Genomic DNA, 22,922 nt, shown 5'->3' on the forward strand with positions numbered 1-22,922 from the left:
CCCTAAATGTGACCTTGACCTTTAAGATAGGAACCTGGGGTTTGCACATGACAATCCGTCTCATTGAGTTAAATATTTATACCAAATATAAACAGGATTCCTCAATGCATGTCGAAGTTATGGGCCGGACAAGATCTGATATGACCTTTGACCTCCAACTTTGACCTTGACCTTTAAGATAGGAAACTAGGGTTTGTGCATACCACTCCGTCTCAATGAGGTTAACATTCATACTAATATTAACAAGATTGCTCCTTGCGCGTCAAATTTATGGTCCGGACGCACGCACGCACGTATGCACGCACACACGCATGCATGCATGTACACCGAACAGCAATTTGGACAACCATGTCTTCGCTTCCGCAAGCGAGCTCGACAATAAAATCATCTTTATAGAACAAAAAAGGTAAAATGACCGCTGACTAACATATACACTAACTAGCTACCTATATTCCGCTAGAAGAACGGGAGAAACTATGCCAAATATTTTACTTACTTTATTATTACACTACCAATCCCTCCTCTTTAAACTGAGTTGTGAATGATATAAGAAGTTACAAAGCAGAAAGTGGGGTTTAACTATAGTATGAAACATTCACATAAAACTCAAATGAGTTACATTTACACATATTTCTTGTTCATCTGGTTTCAAAATAACAATGCATTAAGGCAGTTTAAAATTGTAATGCACAAAAATTAACTCTGTTATATTTATTAGGTAAGAAATGTCGTCGAATCCATGAATTCGCTTGTTATAAAAAGGTTATGCTGTCTTTTGCATTATAATTGTGTGGTTTCATTGGTTGTTTGTATTTTATTTCAAAGATGTCACCATTATCATACAGAAATTGTTCAATTACGCAATAAGCTGATAATGTAGAGTGGAAAGGAAATTTTTGCGTTTTTACTTTTATTTTATAATCATGTGAATATATATAATGTAATAATTAAACGATTAGTTAACAGAATAAGTAATATCTTAATAAAAAAGAAATATTGACATACGTTACACATCTAATGGAAAAGAAGGAAATTACTTAAGAAATAATAAGTTCCCAAACGTGGTTTATCGTAGAATAACCCCAGTTTTGAGTTCTTATGCGTAAGAATATATCATGAAGGCCGTAGGCCTGAGTGATATATGGTTTTGCATAAGAACGAAAAAGCCGGGTTATTCTACGATAAATCACACTTGGGAACTGATAAATTATTTCGATTCTAACACGACATACTAGTATCAACAATGTTAGAAAAAATGGTAACTACTTTTTACCACCATCCTACACACCTGGATTGGATGACGTCATTGCACGCAAGTGGTTTATTGCAGAATAACCCGAGATAGATTTTGCTCTACATGTATGTAGATTTTTTGCCGGTCGTGTTAGAATAGAAAATCATCATGGAATATATGGAATAACTCTTGAATAATACAGTACGTGAAAACCAACTGGTTACTAACTAGCGTATCGGTTCCTCTATTCCTTATAATTCCTATTAACCGTAAGTTACAATTTTATACAGATAATACAAACACTGAATAAACGCGTATACACATTCAAAATACGTTTATAAAACCCGTGGGTTGAATCAATATTGCCGCTTAAGATCTTGTCATAAACTGTTGAGTCATCAAACAAGTAGGTCTTTTAAAACGAATACCATTGGATAAAATATTTAATTGTATATCAACACGGACTGTAAACACTGGCTCCCTCTCTTTGTGGAGGTGAGTTTGAAAAACAAACAATGATACTTTCGAGGCGGCGCTAATTAAGGACCGTAACTTTACGAGAAATGTAAACAAAGAAAGCGGGTAACTTGATTGTTTTATTTTCTGTAAGAATTTGAAGACCTTATTGAAACAAGAGGGCCATGAAGGCCCTGTATCGCTCACCTGACATATTGACCTAAAGATCATCAAGATTAACATTCTGACCAAGTTCCATTAAGATATGGTCATTAATGTGGCCTCTAAAGTGTAAACTAGATTTTCCTTTGATTTGACCTGGTGGCCTACTTTTCGACCCGACATGACCCAGATTCAAATTAGACCTTGAGATCATCAAGATTACCATTCTGACCAAGTTTCTTGAAGATACATACATAAATGTGGCCTCTACAGTGTTAACAAGCTTTTCCTTTGATTTGTCCTAGTGACCTAGGTTTTCAACCCACCTGACCTAGATTTAAACCTGACCTATAGAGCCTCAAGATTAACATTCTGACCAAGTTTCATTAAGATATGGTCATAAATGTGGCCTCTGAAGTGTAAACTAGCTTTTCTTTTGATTTGACCTGATGACCTTGTTTTTAATTTGACAAGACCCAGATTCAAACTGGACCTTGAGATCATCAAGATAAACATTCTGACCAAGTTTCATGAAGATACAATTATAAATGTGAGCTTTACAGTGTTAACAAGCTTTTCCTTTAATTTGACCTGGTGACCTAGTTTTTGACCCAAGATGACCCCATATCAAATTCTTTCAAGACTTTATTGAGAATAACATTCTGACCATGTTTCAATAAGATTGAGCCCAAATTGTGACTTCTAGAGTGTTAACAAGCTTTTCCTTTGATTTGACCTGGTGACCTTGTTTTTGATCCTAGATGACCTAATGTCGAACTCGTCTAAGATTTTATTGAGGGTTACATTCTGACTAAGTTTCATTAAGATTGGGCCAAAAATTTGACATCTAAAGTGTTAACAAGCTTTTCCTTTGATTTGACCTGGTGACCTAGTTTTTGACCCCATATGACCCAATATCAAACACGTTCAAGATTTTATTTAGGGTAACATTCTGACCAACTTTAATTTAGATTGGCTCAAAATTGTGTTAACAGTCAAATTGTTGACGACGACGACGACGACGACGACGGACGACGGACACAGGGCGATCACAAAAGCTCACCTTTGAGCACTTCGTGCTCTGGTGAGCTAAAAAGAACAATGTTGTTCCACTCAGAAATGTTTATACTTTTTATATATGCAGGTCGATTTCCGGAGCGAAAGCATGCACTTTTGAAAGATGTGAAATAAGACCGGCTCGAAACAAAAGTGGATATGTATCCATACGCTTCACCCTAGCTTACGCAAGTTAAAAATTTAAAAGTCATTGTACTGATCTTTTTTCAAAAGAATGTCTTATAACTGTATAACCTACGTAGTTTGTCGACAGATTTTAGCCATCTATGTGCATTTATGACCAACAGGAGGAGCCAGCGTTGCAGAGGTGGCGTTTAGAACTAGAAACTATTATTATTATTATTATACCAGATTTATATAGCGCCCTTTTCATGATCAATTTCACGTTCAAAGGCGCTTTACATAGTTCAAATGCAGCCACACAGGGCGCATAATTCATCCTCTACTAGTACAGACACAGAGCGATCTGACCAGAGGGACAGAGTGAGACAAAGCCCCCACGACAGAGAGATCAGAAATCAGATAAAGGCTTGTCCGGCTAAAACGGAACCAATGCATATTTCATTTCAGGGTGTTCAACTCTATTAAGCTGTCATCAAGCTATAAGTTTTCCTTAAACTGTACTTTAGAGTAATGTAAACTATGTTGCAATTGTTATGATAACAAATTTTAATATTGAAATTACTCTACCATACATAAGAAAGAAATATAACCATTTCTGAGTGGAACTAGATTGCTCGTTTTTAAAATGAGGCCTTCAATTTATTGTAGAAAATAAAAAAGATAACCCAACTCATCCTCTTTCTTTGTTTTAATTCTCGTACAGTTCAGGTCATTAGCGCCGACTCGAAAGTGTCATTGCCTTTTTTTTTAACTCATCTCCATAAAGAGAGGGAGTCAGTGTTTATACAGGCCGTGACTCAGTAAATATGATTATGCTTCGAAGACAATACTTATATTAAGTACTCTTTATTATCTGTTTATCCTTAAATTACATGGTAAATCTACATATGAAAACTATATAAATAAGCTCCACAAATCCACAAATGCCGAATTAATCAACTTTTAGTATGAACAAATATTGAAAGCAAAATTAGGATATTTCATAACTCCCTGTAGCATATATGAGGCATATACATTTAATATGCAAAATCACTTACTCTGTACATTATCTTTACCGAATTGCATTTCATAACACATACATTTGTACAATTTCTAACAAGTGTGATGATAAACAACATTATTTTAACTGGTTAGAAATAATCATATATCTCTTACATGCTTTATGCTGCTGTGCCCATTTCTGAAACCATGATGACTTTGTTGATTAATTTTTTTTTGATATTGGTTTATTAACAAAACAGTCGTTTATTACATTTTATGTGTGCTAAAAATGATGTTAATTATAGAAATAGCAAATGAAGCAGCGAGACTAATACTGTAGACAGGATTTTTCCAATGTTTTGAAAATAAAAATGTTACGGTCATTTGCATTCAAAGATGAAACAGATTTAAGTGATGACTGACTAAATGTTTTTCAGTTCTTGTAATAGACAACATGTCTACTGATCAAGAAAATATGGATTCTGTTTTGAGCAGCAACAATCAACTTTGAATTCTGCTTATCAAAACACACTGCCTGTGGATTCTTTATTCCAAGAGACATAGGCATTACATCTCCTACGTGCTTTCCATCTAACCCCGCTTGCACAACACAGTTTGATTCTTCACAACATACAAACACGTTACCGTATCCATCAGAACATACACCACAAGAATTGTCAAGTTCTTGTCCCGAATACACCCACAAGATATCGCCGTTTTGCCGATCAGCTACATGCTGCAACATTTTGCCGTCACACATGGGAATTTCTGATATAAAGTTGGCATCACTGATTTTGTCTATAGCCTTCAAACGTTTTCCGTTCATTGTATAGATATGCGCCTTTTTTCCGTTTTCACATACCATAAGTTGACCATTCACAACAGCAATACCTATACAACGATGGTCTGTTTTAAACGAGCTTGAAGGTAACAGACTCTCTGTGGTGTCAACAATCTGCACAATATTATTGCTCAAGGTCACCGCAATTTTCCATTTACTGACCTTGCACACTGACAATGGATAGTGGGGAAGTTTTAAAGAGTCTTGTACTGAAAATGTTTTACATTCAACACGTTTGATATTTCTGTTGCTGTTGTCAGCCAAAAGTATATCCCCGGAGTCAAGCATGCACGATGAAATAATACAACATGAACAAATGTCTTCTTCCAGTTTCACGTTGTAATTTTTATGGCTTAATATTTCATAAAGGTCTTCCTGACTTGTACAGTTTTGTTCCCCAAGTGAATCACAGTTTTGAAGAACTTTGAGAATATTTTGATTTCTTGTAAATGCTAGACAAGTCCTTTGGTCCTCAACTTTCATATACTTTTCCGTGTCAAGAATTATTTCTTTACAAAGTTTTGTAGCAACAAATAGTTGAGACGGATTGTTCTGTGAAGATCTCATTTCAGCTTCATATTTTGTAAGTTTATCAAGTGCATCATGTATATTGTCTAATATAAGTTGAAACATTTTGTCCAGTTCATTATGGTTCTCCTCAATTTCAGCTACTGATGCTTTCTCTAATTGATCGGTTACTTCATTGATATCTGCTCTAAAGGATTTAATTTCTTTCAGACAGACCTTCTTACTTTTGTTATTTTTCGTTTTAGCCTTCCGGTTTTGTTTCATAAAGTATTCTGCTGCGGACATTACCGTCTTTATTTCTTCTGTAATCCGCTTGACATTTTCATCTTGCCTTACCGACTGGACGAATTCCGGAATGTAGTGGATATTTTGGCATGGTCTAATAAAAGAAGAAAACAAGTTATACAATTCGTATATCTGAATGATAGTAAATGGTTATGATGAATTTAAATATAACATTTTCTAACTGCATAAAATCAATGAGATGCAACCAAGACGGTTAATGTACAGTGCCTTCTTTTTTTGGTTTTACGAAAGACAATGTTTTATGATACTTTTTCACTTTCCTCATACCAGATAACGTGTAAATATTACTGTTCCTACATTTTCCAGGTAAAATGGCCTGTCGGTGGTACCTGGTTATGTACTTCCAGTTAAAAGTAAGCAGTGAAGTTGACATTGATCTAATAGCCTCACAACAGTTACTGTAGTATCTATATACTGACCACATGGCATTATCCTATGATATTTGACTACTCCAAGCGTTCTCTTCTTACTGGTCGGAAACAGTGTTCAACCCTTAGACCACTGGAACTTTGACATTTGAGATAATGACTTTAAAACTGATATTGGCCATTACCCGAAAACAGTCAACATTGGGATTGGGAGCTGTAGGACCTAAGCGTTCTCTAGTAATTATGTCTCCCACCACACAGTGCTGTGGGAGACATATTGATTTACTCCTGTCTGTGTGTCTGTCTGTGTGTCTGTCTGTCACAAAGCTTGTCTGCACTCCAAGTCGAATATTTCTCATCCGATCTTCACCAAACATGAACAAAATGTGTTTGAACATAAGACCTCGGCCAAGTTCGATAACTAGCCAAATCGGCCAACTTGAAGGCACTTCGGAATTATGGCCCTTGAACATAATTAACAACACTACCGGTGCAGCATTGTAGACCGGTTACTCCAACAATACCGATACTGTAACAGCATTGTAGACCGGTACAGCATTGTAGACCGGTTACTCCAACATGTGAATACCAATAGGCCACAAACAGTATACAAAGACAAACTTACTATTCAGATGATTAGGCAGTTGTGGGAGACATGCGCTTTTCTCAAAAGCACCTCTAGTTTATTTGAAAAAGCTTTTGGTCTCAGGGCCTCTCCAACCTTAATCTTGGGCATACTGACCCCAAAAGCAATAGCTGTCATTCATTTACAACAGTTTAAAAAGCATTAGACCGGAGATTCCGTAGATTATCAATCGAAAAGCATGTTCAATGCCGAGGTCACTGTGACCTTGACCTTTGACCTACAGAAACTAAGATAATTTTGATTATTTTCTGATATCAGGCAATCATGCTATTAAGACTAACGACCATAAGCACAAGTCTGCACCAATGATTCATAGGCAACCGTGTTCAGTCTCATTGCCACAGTGATCATTACCTTTCACTTTAACAATGCGGGTCACCTGCTGACTGAAGGTATTCACAAATAAAGATCGATGGAACCGTTTTCAACCTCGAAATCACAGTGATATTGACCTTTGATTCCCCCAAAACAATAGGATATTACTCGCGATTATCAGCAAATTTGTAACACAGTCAGTACATGTAACAACTAAATAAAACTCCACACATTTCTTTGCCGTGGAAATGCCAGCTGAATGATATAGGTCCTATTACTGTGTCTTTCATTTTGACTTCGCTTTGCTATTGGCAACGCGATAGTTACATATCATAAGTCAAGATACTTTACACTTGTCTTTACCATCACAATTCTTGTGCTCTTATATACATTCATATTTTGCGACGAGATCTGTTGTCTGCTCACGCGATCAATCTGATATGGTCGAATTTTTGTTTTAAACTATACTGAACAGCAAAAGAAACTATCCAGATGTATAACTTGGGTTTTGTTTGATAAAAAACTTTAATTTATAAAGTTGACTTGTTTTCTCATACCACATTACATGCGTGGTAAATTAAAAAAATCAATCAACCGTTAAGTCAGTAGTCCCACAATAGCCGTTTTGCACGAAATTCACGTGCGCGTGTAATTAACGATATTCTTTGTGGAATTTTATTGTCATTGGAAACATTGATGACTGACTCACGAAAAAAACAGCATAAAGTTAAAAAAATATTGTTGATTGCATGGAACGACTGAATCAAATTAAGCGCGAGCGCTCAATTGGGATGTTACAATGCTACTGATGCGCAGAAGATATCTATCTATCTATTTATCTTCCTTAACCGTCGAACCCCTTGCGGGGACGTAGACGTTTTACGCGTCAAAATCATAAAGAGAAAGAATATAGTGATAAAAATTTAGAGTGGAAGAAACTAAAAAAAATAACTTTGGTGAAATAAAAGGTTAAAACTTGAGTTAGCAGGATAACTAGGGCGAGACATGTTCAAGGCTGCAAACTGCGGCACTGAACTGCTCTAGGGTAGGGAGGTGGGCGACACTGGGGGGAAGTTGGTTCCAATGGTACACCGTTCTCGGAAAATAAGAAAACTTGTAATAGTCAATGGTTGCAGTAATTAACCTATAACTTAGGGAATGGCCATAGCGGACACATCGGGTCATTGGGGTAAGGTAATCTACGATTGGGATAGCAACCAGATCATGATGAATCTTATAGAAGAGTGATAACCTAAAATCTATGCGCCTTAAATCCAGTCGACGAAGGTTTCGGGAGTGTAGCATATTTGTTACACTAGAAGTACGGTCGTAGCCACTCTTGATCCAACGGGCGGCTCTCCTTTGGACGCTTTCAATTTGGTCTATCATGGTTTTGGTGTCTCGGAGGCATATTCAAGCTGGGGTCGGACTAGAGTCTGGTAAGCAATGGTCTTAATGGGTTGGGATTTGACCTTAATGTTTCTTCGTAAGAACCCTAGGGTTTGGTTAGCTTTTTTGGTTGACCTATTTATGTGATTGTCCCATGATAGGTCATTTGAGATATCCACGCCTAGGTATTTAGCGGAGCTGACCAATTCAAGTTGGACTCCATGTAGGTAATACTTGGTAGGGATAGGATGTTTCCTTCTAGTGGCGTGGATCACTTGACACTTGGAAGGGTTGAACTCCATATCCCACTCCAACTCCCACTTTTCTAGAAGTTTTAGGTCATTTTGGAGAGTGACAGATTGGTCTGCAGTTGACAATGTTAGATATATTGCCGTGTCATCTGCAAACAGACGGACTTTGGAACTGATGTTTTGTGGGAGGTCATTTGTGTAAGCTAGGAAGTGCAGGGGACCAAGTACTGACCCCTGCGGGACACCTGATGATACTGGGATGGCATCAGAGGTAGTGCCATTTAGGACTACTGATTGGATCCTATTATCTAAGAAGCCTTTGACCCATCTTAGTGTGTTACCTCTGACTCCATATTCGTGCATTTTTAGTAGGACTTTCTCATGGCTAACCTTGTCGAAAGCCTTACTAAAATCTAGAAGTATAAGATCTACTTGTTTCTTATTGTAGACTGAGGTGACCAGATCATTTACTAACATAACTAACTGAGTAACGCATGACCTTTTTTCCCTAAATCCATGCTGTAGGTCATACAGAATACCATGGTTGGTGAGTGCTTAACAATTGATGAGGAAACAATGTGTTCAAGAACTTTGCATAGGACACATGTTAATGAAATTTGCCTATAATTTACTGGATTTGACCTATCACCTTTTTTAAAAATGGGGGCAACATATGCGGATTTCCACTGGGATGGAAGTGAACCTTCCTCCAGGGATTTCTGGAATATGACCTCAAGGATGGGAGATAGTTCTACAGAGAGTGTTTCAAGTATTATAGGCTTGATTTTGTCAGGACCACTGGCCTTATGGGGGTTCAGGTTGCTGAGAAGTTTCTCAATACCATTTGTACCTATCCCAATATCTGGCATAGTAGGGACTGAATTTCCATTTGGGGTTAGTTTCATTTTACTGAGCGAGGCGAGGTTTAGTGGTGATTTGGGGCTAAAAACAGACTGAAACTGTTTGTTCAGTACTGTTGCCTTAGCTTGATCATCCAGATGGAGTTTATTTTCATACTTAAAGGGAGGGATAGAGGAAGATTCCTGTCTCGAGTGTTTTGCGAGTACAGTTTCTTAGTATTTGGTTTATTTGGGAGTGAGGCATCAGTGTTATACAGGTTAAGGATTTGCTCAAGATACTGGCTATAAGCCTCTTTGACCTTTTTCCGCACTAGATGCTTTAAGTCTAGAAATATAGCCAGAATTTCGTGCAAACCGACTGTACTGACTTCACGGTTGATTGATTTTTTTTTTAAACTTAACACGTGAAGTTTTTCAAATTGTAATGTGGTATGAAAAAACAAGTCAATTTTATAAATTTAAGCTTTTTATTTTAAAAAAACCAGTTGTACTTCTTGATAGTTTCTTCTGCTGTTCAGTATATTTGTCTTAGACATGTGTTAAACCTATTGGATTGAATGTTCACACACCAGCACTTCATTTACTAAACTACTCTGAAGTTTCAGCTGCCCTAACAATATTGAACATTTTAACACTAGAATATATTTAATAAGTATATTTTGCTAAAAAGAAATAAAAGTTATCATATCATAGCCCTTGCATTTATTTAATCATAACTTAAATTACAAGTCAATTGCTTTTGAAACAACAAACCAATGTTTGTTGGATAAAATAACATATAACTGGCGGCTGTTCTGGGCACTCTTGGCGCCATTTTTGTGTTAAGACCAGATAATTGTCTCGTTATCTATCTGCATGGCTGACGTAAATCTAAAGGTTATCTTACGGCAAAATATGCCACCGTATACATACTCAAGAATAAATCAAGTCTGATCTTTTCACTAGATTACAAGTTTTTTTTATCTCCTCTTCTAGTTGAACGTTGACGATAATAAAATGTAATTTGGTTTTAATGTGGAAAATCTCGTGCAACTGTTGAGTTCTGTTCAACGCGGGACTAGAGGGCGTGGAAGGTGGCATGTATTTCCATTATCATTCCCAAACAGGATCAATCAAACCGAGCAAGCAGCATGTCTATTTGTGTCGTGTTGGGGACATGAGGAGTGTAACGTAGCGTGGCCATTTAGTACAACAAACATAACCTTTTAACCAGTTTTATTTATCATAGCAACAGTCTTTAATATTTAAACATAACATTTTAGCTAGATATTATGAAGTGAATGTGACCTTATCAATCTAGCATTTCTAACCCCTCTTTCTCTCCAACTCTAAATCTAACTCCAGATAATTATATTTCAGCATATATATTTAATTAAGCAGTCTAGCCGCTATGTAAAATTACGCAATTCGTCGTGCCTTTTCCTTAAACATATTTAACTTAGATCCCGGAAATAAATGGTATAAACAACTAAGTATACCTGTTTAACCCTTGGGCTACATCTTTTGTGACAGGTTTGATAATTCAGCTTTTCAATTTAGATTCAAGTATTACAGTTTATCATCTTTCTACGTAGCATATTAAACAATGATTTATAGAATATACAATATTCCGAACCTTTCAAACCTGTTACATTACAGGAGTTCGTTTACCTAAGAAATGAAATATCTTTTTTCGGTGTTCATGGGAAATGAAAGACAGAATAGGATCGGCAGATCCATGAATCGCACCATTCATGTTTAATTTGCCGATCCTATTCTGTCGTTCATTTCCCATGAACACCGAAAAAAGTTTCATATATTTCCTTTCCATTTGCAAACAAGATTGAATTGTAAAATACACACATTTTGTTCCCGGCCATTTTGTTCACCAGATGGAACAACTGCGACGTCATCTAAGGAACGTTCTCCATGACTATACGCGTATATGTGAATAATATTTACATTCGCCCTATTCTTTTCCATTGAAAATTGTGACGGTCATTTCGTATGAACAGCAAAAGCACGGGTATGAAACGTTGCCTGCGCAAAAAAATGAAGGCCTCCGACGGCGCAGGCATTGCGCAGGATGTTTACAAAAATAACTAGCAAGGTGAGTAAAATTGAATGGTTTTGGTTATTGTCTTTTTACAGTAAAAACTTTAGAAATCGGGGAATGCAGCGGGATGTAGTTGTGTCTTGCCGACAAATCCATGCCCAGTTTGTGAACAAATATGTAATATTGTTATTTTGCGCGTGTTTTTCATCGGATACAGTAACATGAAAATTACAAAAGCAGTGAATATTCCGAGTCATTTCACCTCCTGCTGAAAAAGGAATGATGTATTTCTGTAGTATATTATATAAAGACATGACATCTGATCGATTGAGATAAAATACATGTCAAGAAAAAGGCATATGCCCACGTTGTGCCGACTATTCAGTCCAGTGTCGCAGGCATCTCGATGGTGCCGCAGACATCATGAGAAGCGCAGTCATCTTGAATACTATTTTAGTCGGTAGTACGTGTAATTTCGACCTTCTAACATGTATTGAAGCACAAAAATATCAATAACAATGTTGTTTCTCCAGTTATTGTAGTAGTAAGACAAATCTTCTCAATCCGAACTTTGTAATATTAATTAATAGCTATTTTAAGAAGTTTGCAATATTTTTCTTGCTCTTTTGCGGAATGGGACCAGGTGCCTCCCAGTTGTGAACATCACGTCATTTTGTATCGAATTTGGATTATTTTCTCTTAAAAAACAATATTCAATTACCAAACATTCTCATTTGTAGCAATTATTGTTGCTAGTTCAAAGCAAGGTATGAAAACCAGCCTTTGAGCACAAAAGCTGTCATAACTTTTGTCATTTTTCAACCAAGTTTGATGTTTTTGTTTCAGCATCAAGTTTTTTTTTCTTTACAGTTTGGGCGTACTATTTTGATAAGCGATGAGCTGAATTTCGCCTCCTCCCAGCAACCCCCGAAAAAAATGGCGAAAAATCACTGTTTTGGCTTTCCGTAGAAAATGAAAGCAAAAAAGACACAAAAAACCGTAAAAACATGAAACTTCCCTTAAAACGATACCGTTCCCAAGTTTTGTGTGGAAAAGAAGCAATGAAGTTATCGATAGTTAAATATCTTGTTTATATTATATTTTCAGATGGATGTACATGCATTCAGTGTATATTAAAAGGAAAAGAAAATCATTTCTCCTTATGATCAGACGAAAACTGTATGTGTACAGTCAGTGCACAGACCTAAATCATAGTTAAACGACAAAGAGTGAGTAAAATACGTTAATATTTTTGTAGAATTTCAGAAATAATTAGAACAAGTTAAGCCCCATTTTGGACTATTCTTTCATTGGTTCTTTTCTACACAAAACTTGGGAACAGTATCGTTTTAAATATTCTTCGTTCGTATGTAAATATCTTGACTTAATGGTGAAATTTGTGCTGATATACTGTTACAGAAAAACATGGCGCGAGATGAGCGAGCGAACTTTCATGTTTTTATGTGTGTGCGTGTGTGTGTGCGTGTGTTTTTTTTTTTGTTGTTGTTTTTTTGGTCTTATTGCGTTCCTTTTTTTCCGGAACGCCAAAACTGCGAATCTCACCATTTATTTTACTTTTTTTTTTGGGGGGGGGGGTGAAATTCAGCTCGCCGCTAATAAAAAAAATACGCACAAACTGTACAGAAAAATAAACTCGATGCTGAAACAAAGACACTAAAATTGGTTGAAAAATGACAAAAGTTATGACAGTTTTTGTGCTCCGATGCTGGTTTTCATACCTTGAACTAAAAGCATAATTGTTATAATTGTTACAAATGGGATGTTTAGTAATTGAATATTGCTATTTTACGGGAGAAAATGAATACCAAATCGATACAAAATGACGTGATTTTCCCTGGCCCCATTCCCGAAAACAGCGAGAAAAAAATAATGCAAACTTCTTAAAATAGCTATTCATATTACAAAGTTCGAATTGAGAAGATTTGTCTTACTACTACAATAACTGGAGGAACAACATTGTTATTGATATTTTTGTACCTCAATACATGTTAGAAGGTCGATATTACACGTACTACTGCTTACAATAGTATTCAAGATGACTGCGCCTCTCATGATGTCTGCAGCACTGGACTGAAAAGTCGGCAGAACGAGAGGATATGCCTTTTCCTAGGCATGTATTTTATCTCAATCGATCAGATATCATGTCTTTATATGATAGACTACAGAAATACATCATTCCTTTTTCAGCAGGAGGTATATACGAACATTGATATCAGAACAACATGTGTAAGAGTGGAAGGGGTTTTGAACGTATTTGTGACCTTGTTTTACGTGACTGTTAGAGGTATCTACCAGTATAAAAATATAACCCTAGTTTGACCTGTAATGAACGTTAAAATCAAAACGAAAAGAAAACAACAGAACAAGATTAATTACATACCTGTGATTAATCGTAAAGCAGACATGACATCCAATTGAATCATGGTCGGCACAGTACATATCCATAAGTTTAGTTTTGTGAATTGTGCATCTTTCAGTCGGCACCGACGGTAAATGCTTGATATCCGCCCCGCTTGTATTTCCAAACTTTGACCTGCCCACCAATGTATGTCCGGCTAGGACAGCAAAACTACTATGATGTACAACACAAGCTCCACACAGATACTCCTGACAGTCCACACAGTACTTAGCTGCCTCACTATTTCTGTCTTTCTTGTTACACGGAGAACATATGAAGTCAAACAATTCATCTGACGCGTTTGTACCAATCCCCTTGGCCGCCATTTTAAAACATTTAAACACTTCCTTATAACACTAGGTTAGATAAATGTTTCCCATTATCATTTATCTGAAAAGCGATATCCAGAGTTCAACGTATTCATAAAATCACAAAAGTATTTCCGCCTTTGTTTGCATACACTTCAATATGATAATTCAACTTTTATAAGTTATCTATATTTTGCTCTGTTGTTCCTGTACTAATCTAAATATAAATACATTTACAAATTACACTTGAACACGTTTCTGGATAGGATTCGATAAATATCTGTTATGGCAAAAGCTTTAATGAATTTTACACTGCACGAGAAAGGTACGTCCGCAGCATTTGAAACAAATATGGAAAATTAAGTTTTTGTACATTACGTTGCTTATTTTCAGCTATTTTTGGCCGGAAATTTCATACCTGGTGTAGGCCTATTTCACAGATACTTTTCTGTACAAAGAGGACTTTAATACTTTCTAAATGTTGAACATTTCAACTATATTTTAACTACTTTTTGTCTGTTCTTTGAGTTTCATTTTTCTGATAAAGTTAGGTCTATTTTTTGTCAATGTCATACGTTCCTCTTCGTATTTCTATTGCACATATAATAATTATTTCTGTAAAACGGTGCAGTTTTTATTTCGTCACTTGTGATGACGTCTTTGAATTTCATAAGTTGATGTACTGACATCGCTCAACGTACAATGTGGTTACATTCAATTACCTGCTTACTGTCCATTCTTAAAGTAGTTATTTTCTTAAGAATGAATAGTTACAGGCTAATAATTAATATTTATAGTAAAACAATTGTGTGTTTAGAGCGATATCGCTACACTATCCTGTAGATACACAAACCATGTTTAATGTCGATCTAACCGCAAGGACAGAAGTTCAACAAGAAACGCCACAGCCACCCATACATCACTTCCTACAGCGTAGCAGGGCAGGGGATAGCTATAAAATGCAGTCCGTCACTTGTGAGGATTTAAAAGCTAGTAGTCATTGAGTCCCCTCCTGTCTCGTCGTCTCACAGTCAACTAGAAAAACGTAGTGATCAGCCACTGAACAGGCTTATCAGTTTTCAACAATAACTGTCAGAAATGACTTTGCCCGAGAATCTTACAAAGTTTGCAAATTACATCTCCAAAGTACCTTGTCGCAGACGCGTTATAGATCACTTTTTAAATTGATAACCAAGTCAGAATAACGTTGATAAGATTTAGCATAAGGTCTGCAAAGTTTATGATCACGGAAGCACTGCTAATGAAGATTTCAGTTAAAACCAAGACAGCAGATAAGAAGTATAGGCGAAGACTGACCTACTAGACATATTAGGGGCCGCCCATTTGAACTTCTTGGATGCGGGGCTGAATTTTCCATACTTGCAACTCTAAAAGTATGGCATCCCGGACACAATCTGCAGACAATGCAACTTTATACACTTACCAGAACGAATGCAATAAGGAAAGGGCAACGAGGCAACAAAAAGAGCGTGCGATAAATTAATTCTTCGCTTGGTATTACGATTTTGTTGTTTTTCAGGCAAGCATACAGGCATCTTAATACGCGGAAAATAAAATTTAAACTGCGAACATTACATGCAGTTGACAGTGACATGGGTCTAAAGGTAAGTTGTTAATCGAGACCAATGTGAAGCCAACTATTAAGGGAGGTACAATTGTGCAATTAACAGCAACATTATTTACTATTACTGTACGTCATTTCACATAAACTTGCTGTAATGAAGCAGGGGATAAAGGTTGAAACAATAAAAATTGGTAACACATACACATTCATATATCTGTGTCATGTTCAAATGAACTACTATTTATCTTCCGGTCCCCAGTGTCTGCAACTTTTCATACTTCAGAACATTTAACTTTAGATCTTTGTTTGTTTAAAGGGTATTTTGCTACAACTAAACCTTTTCATAGAATCGCTTCGTAGAAGCGCATGGAACAAGGAAACTAAAATTGTTATAATTCATTTGATTTTATAGGATAACTAGCGGCGTTTAGATGTTGGACGATGACCAGATATACATATCAGCTAATGTGCTGATGAATTCTGTCTATTTCGTTTGAAATGCCGGAGAAGTGACAGGGGTCAGGGGCAAGTGATTTGAAGTCAATGCCCTTAACCACTCGGATACGGAGGCCCCGTGTACACAAATGATGTTGTAATTATTCTAAAGTCAAATGAAGGAGGATATAACCATAATCGAACATAGCTTCACGACTTCACTTCTTCATGTTGACGACACATGTATACCATTAGATTAAAACTGAAGGAGGAACTGAGAACACAAACTACACATAACTATAAAAGTGTTATCGCTTAGCCTTACAATCTGAGAAAAAATTCAAATAACAAAGAATCATAGATGGAATGAATTATTTCACATTAAAATTGAACAGCATATAAAACATGTATATTCCTCTATAAAACAATTGTCAGTTTACTGATACATACATTTAATTCGGGAAAAGGCCTTTTTAAAGGTGACACACTTTCGGACAGTTCAACGCCTTTAAAAACTCGCCATTTTTAAAGAACTGTAAACATATCTTCGTTTTGATGCATTTGCAACAATGTCTTAGTGCTGAAACTTTACATATCTAGGTTGAACATTCTGCAGTTGTTTATTTTTAGTTCTTTACAAATGACATTCATTTTTAAAGGGGACAACGTTTTGAGAATATTTTAAGTATCCTTCGTGCAGGACAGTATGGTGGCAGATCATGTAATGGTTAGATAGATTATTGAAAAAGAAGTTGTTCAACCTCTAACTCTTAAGTCCAAAATAGGGCATAACTTCATTAAGTCCAAAATAGGGCATAACTTCCTTAAGTCCAAAATAGGGAATAACATAAGAAAATATAATCGGACATGAAAGACCAGACGAAATGCATTTTGTTTGGAGAGTTGAAAACACAAGGTACTTAAATATCGTGCATAACTTTAAAAAAAAATCAATCATAAAAGTTCCGAGAATTTGCGCATGTCTACTCCACGTTGATGATGCATTCCAAGTTTTTATCATTTTGATCCGATGCTTCTTTACATTTAACGTCACTTTATTGCTGATTTATGTTTTGATACTTAAATTCTTTCTTATTTAAATATACTAAATGCATTTATTTTATGCTAACTGATAAAATACTTATTCTATCAGCGAGATAATTAATCCATATCACTCACTGCATTCCATTCACTGTAAAAGATAAAGCTTTGCCGATCTGCTTGAACATTGTGTATAAATTTTAAATTATTTATTTAAAACAGGCTGAAAATTGTAGTCTTACTTTTTTCTTTATAGTATATTTCTAGATTCAAATTATTTACTCAATGAGAATTTCACAACGTTATGCACCAAGAAATAAAATAAAAAGGAACTTTATTTCATGTGCGTCTTTCTAACGTCAAAACACGTCTGACGTCATGTTCGTTTAGGCGCGTCTGTTTTCCGAGCTGAGATTAAAATTTGTTGCAAAATGCATATCTTAACGTAATTATTAAGCATAAAATAAAAATGAAAACTTGTTTGTTTTTCGTGAATATAAAATATCTCACCACAAAGTGAGCAAATTTTCACATTTTCACTCGCGCAACGCGCTCATGAAAATACTTGAAATTTTCTCACTTCTCAGTGAGATATATTACATATTTACTCAAAACAAACAAATATTCTCTATATATCAACTTGAACGTTGCGTCTACTATACTGCTGTCTGTTTCTTGTAAATTTCACGTAAAGTACTATGACGTTTTTTCCGTTGTTTATCATTATTATTCCCTGAAGAAGGCATGTAGCCGAAACGTTGGAATATAAGTAAATTGTTCTTTGATTGCGTGTTTGGTTTTTATCCACTACAGTAAGTTTTTAGGTAGATATTATAAAATAAAACAATGGCATAACTGAAGAAAAACCGTACATATACGTTCCGACAATATGCATATCCATATGATTATGCAAACCAAGTTTCATTTAAATTGGATGGTGACTGTAAGAGTTGACTACACATGTAGTTGTAATATTATAAAGTATAAAAAGGGAGAAAATAATCTGACATGGAAGTCCCAATAATATGCACAAGTCCACTTCGTGCTGATGATGTATACCAAGTTTCATTAAAACTGGATGGACGTAATACTGGAGCGACAATTGAAACACAACATGAAAATAATTATACTTTTCAACAAAATATATACAAAAAGTCATGAATTTTTTACTGGTAATGCATTGAATGTCTATAAAATTTGCTTCAAAACTGTTTCATGGAGCTCCGTTCTTTAAAAATAAACAGAAGAACAAACTTTTAATACAGAAAAAGAGAAGTGGCAATAAAAAGCGCTATCTCTGTGACGAAAGTTTATTTCAATAACTGTCTGTCAATTTGAAATATTGTTTGTGCTAATACAAATAACCTAATTAATGCATCAGATCAACAAAATTGCTACAAATAGGCGGATCAAGGATGGAGAAGGCACGAAATTTTATGAAACTGTTGCTAATATGTTTTCAGTTAATGAAGTTTTGACGGACGAAAAAGAAACTTCAAAGTGTACACAATCTTAAGCAAGTGTTCTACTTATACAGGTATATTTGTTTCAGGTCGAAACGCGTAAATTCATTCTGTCATCATCTTTCATGCACGTTGTGTGTAAAAAATCGTCAGTTTTCAAGTTGCTCACATTCCAGTACACTGAAGAAACAGCACTGAAAACATCTTCACTCCAAGTACTTAAAAAGAAACAATTTTGAGCATTCTGGTGAAAACCGTACAGTCAAAAGAAAGTAAATATAACATACATATATACAGTAAGGGCATATAAGTCAATCAAAATATCTTTATTCCATGTCTATTTCTATATTTCTATATACTAAAACAGAATACTGTTTTTACTGGACGCGGAAGACATGCAGTTTGTTACCATCTGTTACCAACAGCTTGCAGTTTTTCCTATCGAAACTTACAGCTCTGAGGCAATTTAAGCCATGTGCTTTAGAGACAACTTCTCCAAGAAACTTCCCATCAGGTCCTAGTTGTACAACATTTTTTGATGATAAATCACTCACAAACACATTACCGTTTCCGTCTGTACATACTCCCCAGGGGTTCTTCAGCTCTTGGCCAGAATATCTCCAGATCACATTACCGTCTCTATCTATATTTATTAGACCACGATTACTATCAACCACGTGAACCAATTTACCGTCGTCACTCACGGAAATCTCACGAATGTAACTAAATATATTACTGTCTGATTGTTCATTCTCGATGACCTTCAAACGATTTCCATTCATTGTATATATATATACCTTCTTACCATCTTCACTTATCACCAGTTGATCATCTATGACAGTAATTCCTCTACAATCACAGTCAACCTTCAGCAAGCGCGTAGGCATGAGCTGTTTCTTGGTAGACACAAACTGCACTGTTTGGTTGATAAGACTTACCGCAACTTCCACACTGCTTATCTTGCAAACAGATCTAGGACTGGTAGACACCGTCATTGAATTTCGTACTTTATATGTTTCACAGTCAATCAGTTTTATTTTCTTGTTACTGCGGTCTGCTAATATAATATCGCCAGAGTCAAGAATACAAGAAGACCAAATATCACAGGTATTGACGTCGTCATTCAGCTTTACATTGTAGCTTTGCATGCTTTGAACTTCGTAAAGCCCGTGCTTTATTGGAACTGGTTTCTTTGCAAGTGACTCATGGTTTCGAAGGAAACGCAGTATCTCTGAATTTCTTTCAAACGATAGACTACCTTTCAGTTTATCTGTCGATGGTAATCCTGCCTTTTTCATATCTGATATTATATTCTCGGATATCTTTATCATAACAAACTGTTGCGACGGATTCCTCTGTGATGATTCCATTTCGGCTTTACATGTAGTAAGTTTATCAAGAGTATCCTGTATATTCTTCAATTCTTCTCGAAATTCTCGATCCAGTTTACTGCATTTCCCTTCTACTTCAGCGACAGAAGCTTGTTCCAGTCGATCTAAAGCTTCGTTGATTTCTGTCCTAAATGCCTTGATTTCTTTTAAAAAGGTAGCTTTTGTTTTCCTGTTATCTTCAATATCCTTCTGTTTCTTTTTCATCAAGTTATCCATTTCGGAAATTGATTTGTCCATTTCATCATTTATCTTCCTGATATTTTCCATCTGTTTTGTCGTTTCAACATATTCGGGAATGTAGTGGATATCTTGACATGGCCTAAGGAAAACAAAATAATAGTATTCAGTATATTATACCGCTGAATCTGCTTTAGCTGACGCCTGTATTAAACAACCACTTGCCTTACAAAGCCAGACAACTTACTTCTAAAACAGACTTTTTGTTTCAACTTATCATTCATATTGTGTTTGCTCCGTTGGCTGGCTGCTTAATACAGGTTTGACAGTAATAATATGGTTAAAATATAGGACAATATTTTGATTTAATATCGCGAAATGTTTACAGCTCCAGTTATTTTCTGTGATATACGTATATTCCCTCAAAAATAGTTATAAAGTTTATCAAGTACGTTAAAGAGATAAGGGGCCTCCATCGCCGAGTGGTTAAGGTCGGTGACTTCAAATCACTTGCCCCTCATCGATGTGTGTTCGAGTATCACTCAGGGCAATGAATTCTTCATGTAAGGAAGCCATGTTAATAAGTGCATGTTAATGCATGAAATCGTAGCCAACACTTACAAAATTTTACTTTTGTTACTAGATCTACATCCTAAATAATTAATCAAACATTTTTTTAAAAATGAATAATTGAAATGAATACAAATGTAATAATCTTTCATCTCTATTTTGAAAACGAAAGTAGACATAATAAAGCAGACATGACATCCGAAAGAGTCATGATCTGCACAAATAACATTGGATAGATATTCAAGTTTATTAAAGAACAGAAAGTATAAAACTTTCGCCCTTTATTAACCCTTTTAAAGTGTTCGATATCTATTTACTTTTAAAAGATAGATAAGAAAATTTTATTTTGAAAACGGAAGTAGACGTACTTATGATTGATCGTAAAGCAGACATGACATCCAACCGAGTCATGATCAGCACAGTACATGTCCACGAGCTTCAATGAGTGAACTTTGCATCTTTCAGTCGGCACCGACGGTAAGTCCTTTTTGTCTGTTCTACTTGCATTTCCAAACTTTGACCTTTCAACTAAAGTATGCCCAGCTAGGACAGAAAAACTATTGTGACTTTCAACACAAGGTACACAAAGATACTCCTGACAGTCCACACAGTACTTCACCGCCTCGCTTTTCCTGTCTTTTTTGTTGCATGGAGAACATGTAAAGTCAAACAATTCATCCGACGCGTCTGTTGTACTCCCCTTTGTCGCCATTTTGTAAGAGTTTAAACATGCTAGGTCAAATAGATAAATCTATACTTTAATCTTCCCTTGGCTTTATCAATAATCGACAAACAGCTTGTACTACCCGAACGATTTACAATTATAATGAACTTAAATATAGATATGATTATCTACAGCACATAACTAAATAAAATAACTGAAAATGCAGAAAACGACTAAGAAAATTAAAAAAAAAAAAAAAAAAAAAATTCAAGTTGAATTCTCAGCACTTGTAAGAATGTTAAGGATTTTTGTCATGAATAACGTCCAACAATTATTTATATATAAATAGTTATTTCGAAAACAAAAGCAGACATAATAAAGCACAGAGTCATTATTAGGTAAGATATTCATTGAAATTATAAAAAATATATAACTCCTCGCTTTCTGTCAACCCTTCGTCAACATGTAAATTGGTCAAACTGTTAAATCACGGCATTTTACGAAATTTTCATCATTTTCATTAATAAAATGACTGAGACAACGTAGAAATATCGTAAAACTTAAATGTCCCTACATGACAAAATAAACGTATTTTGCGAGTTCGATTGCTCTAAATAACAGAAAACTATTTATGGTATACAGTTGTGTTTGTCCAAAACAATCCGTACTTCCAATTACCAGAAACTTAGAAAAAACGGACTTTTCTTCTCGTCCCTACGGTGTGGCACATGGTTATGTTATTGAAAGTAAACCAGATAAGTTCAGCCGTATACTGTATAAGTTAGTGTATTAATTAGTTTCATATTCATGATGTATATTGTTGCGCTTGGATTTCATATGTTACGGATGCGTTAGAACAGCTTGGATTTCCAGAATGTTGGATTAACCAGTCAATTTCTTCGCCACTTTATTTTCGTATTATTAAAGGTGGGCCGGTGGTCTAGTGGTAACACGCTTGACTGCCAATCCAAAAGTCCGGGGTTAGAATCCCGGTCCAGGAACTGGAAATTTCTGAGATGCTCTTGAGTGTCTCCCACCTGACAGAGACCTGTACTGGTTTTTCCCAGGAAAGACGGCTTTGCGTGTATCGTTGCGATACACCGGGCACGTTAAAGAACCAGACTGTCTATTCGCAAAGAGCTAGGCTAAGTTAGCCGGACAAGTCTGTATCTCTTTGTCTGTTAAGGGGGCTTTATCTTACTCTGTCCCTCTGGTCAGATCACTCTGTGTCTGTCTAGTAGAGGATGAATTTCGCGCCCTGTGTGGCTGCGTTTGCTATATGTAAAGCGCCTTTGAA

At 35.8% G+C, this 22,922-nt stretch overlaps 3 protein-coding genes across 3 annotated transcripts in view; all 3 read right to left on the reverse strand.

The window, feature by feature from the left end:
• The window catches only part of LOC123543277 (E3 ubiquitin-protein ligase TRIM71-like), a 201,560-nt gene that overhangs the window by 118,796 nt on the left and 59,842 nt on the right, over nt 1-22,922 (reverse strand). The gene's annotated exons all lie outside the window — the stretch shown is intronic.
• LOC128549894 (uncharacterized) lies at nt 902-14,525 on the reverse strand. Its single transcript, XM_053527638.1, has 2 exons — nt 13,974-14,525; nt 902-5,781 (listed from the first exon to the last, which is right to left on the reverse strand). Exons 1-2 carry the CDS (start codon nt 14,315-14,317, stop codon nt 4,467-4,469), a joined length of 1,659 nt encoding a protein of 552 aa, XP_053383613.1. The 5' UTR covers nt 14,318-14,525; the 3' UTR covers nt 902-4,466.
• On the reverse strand, nt 18,657-21,675 carry LOC128549892 (uncharacterized). The gene is made up of 2 exons (XM_053527635.1): nt 21,330-21,675; nt 18,657-20,533 (listed from the first exon to the last, which is right to left on the reverse strand). The coding sequence occupies exons 1-2, from the start codon at nt 21,671-21,673 to the stop codon at nt 19,201-19,203; spliced, it is 1,677 nt and encodes a 558-aa protein (XP_053383610.1). The 5' UTR covers nt 21,674-21,675; the 3' UTR covers nt 18,657-19,200.

This window comes from Mercenaria mercenaria, chromosome 17 (assembly GCF_021730395.1).
Source record: "Mercenaria mercenaria strain notata chromosome 17, MADL_Memer_1, whole genome shotgun sequence".
In the NCBI taxonomy this organism is placed as follows: Eukaryota; Metazoa; Mollusca; class Bivalvia; order Venerida; family Veneridae; genus Mercenaria; species Mercenaria mercenaria.

Coding starts and splice junctions, on each gene's coding strand:
- LOC128549894 (XM_053527638.1), bottom strand. CDS start 14,317: ATGGCGGCCAAGGGGATTGGTACAAACGCGTCAGATGAATTGTTTGAC. Junction 5,782..13,973: donor TGCTTTACGATTAATCACAG/GTATGTAATTAA, acceptor TTCTTTTATTAG/ACCATGCCAAAATATCCACT.
- LOC128549892 (XM_053527635.1), bottom strand. CDS start 21,673: ATGGCGACAAAGGGGAGTACAACAGACGCGTCGGATGAATTGTTTGAC. Junction 20,534..21,329: donor TGCTTTACGATCAATCATAA/GTACGTCTACTT, acceptor TGTTTTCCTTAG/GCCATGTCAAGATATCCACT.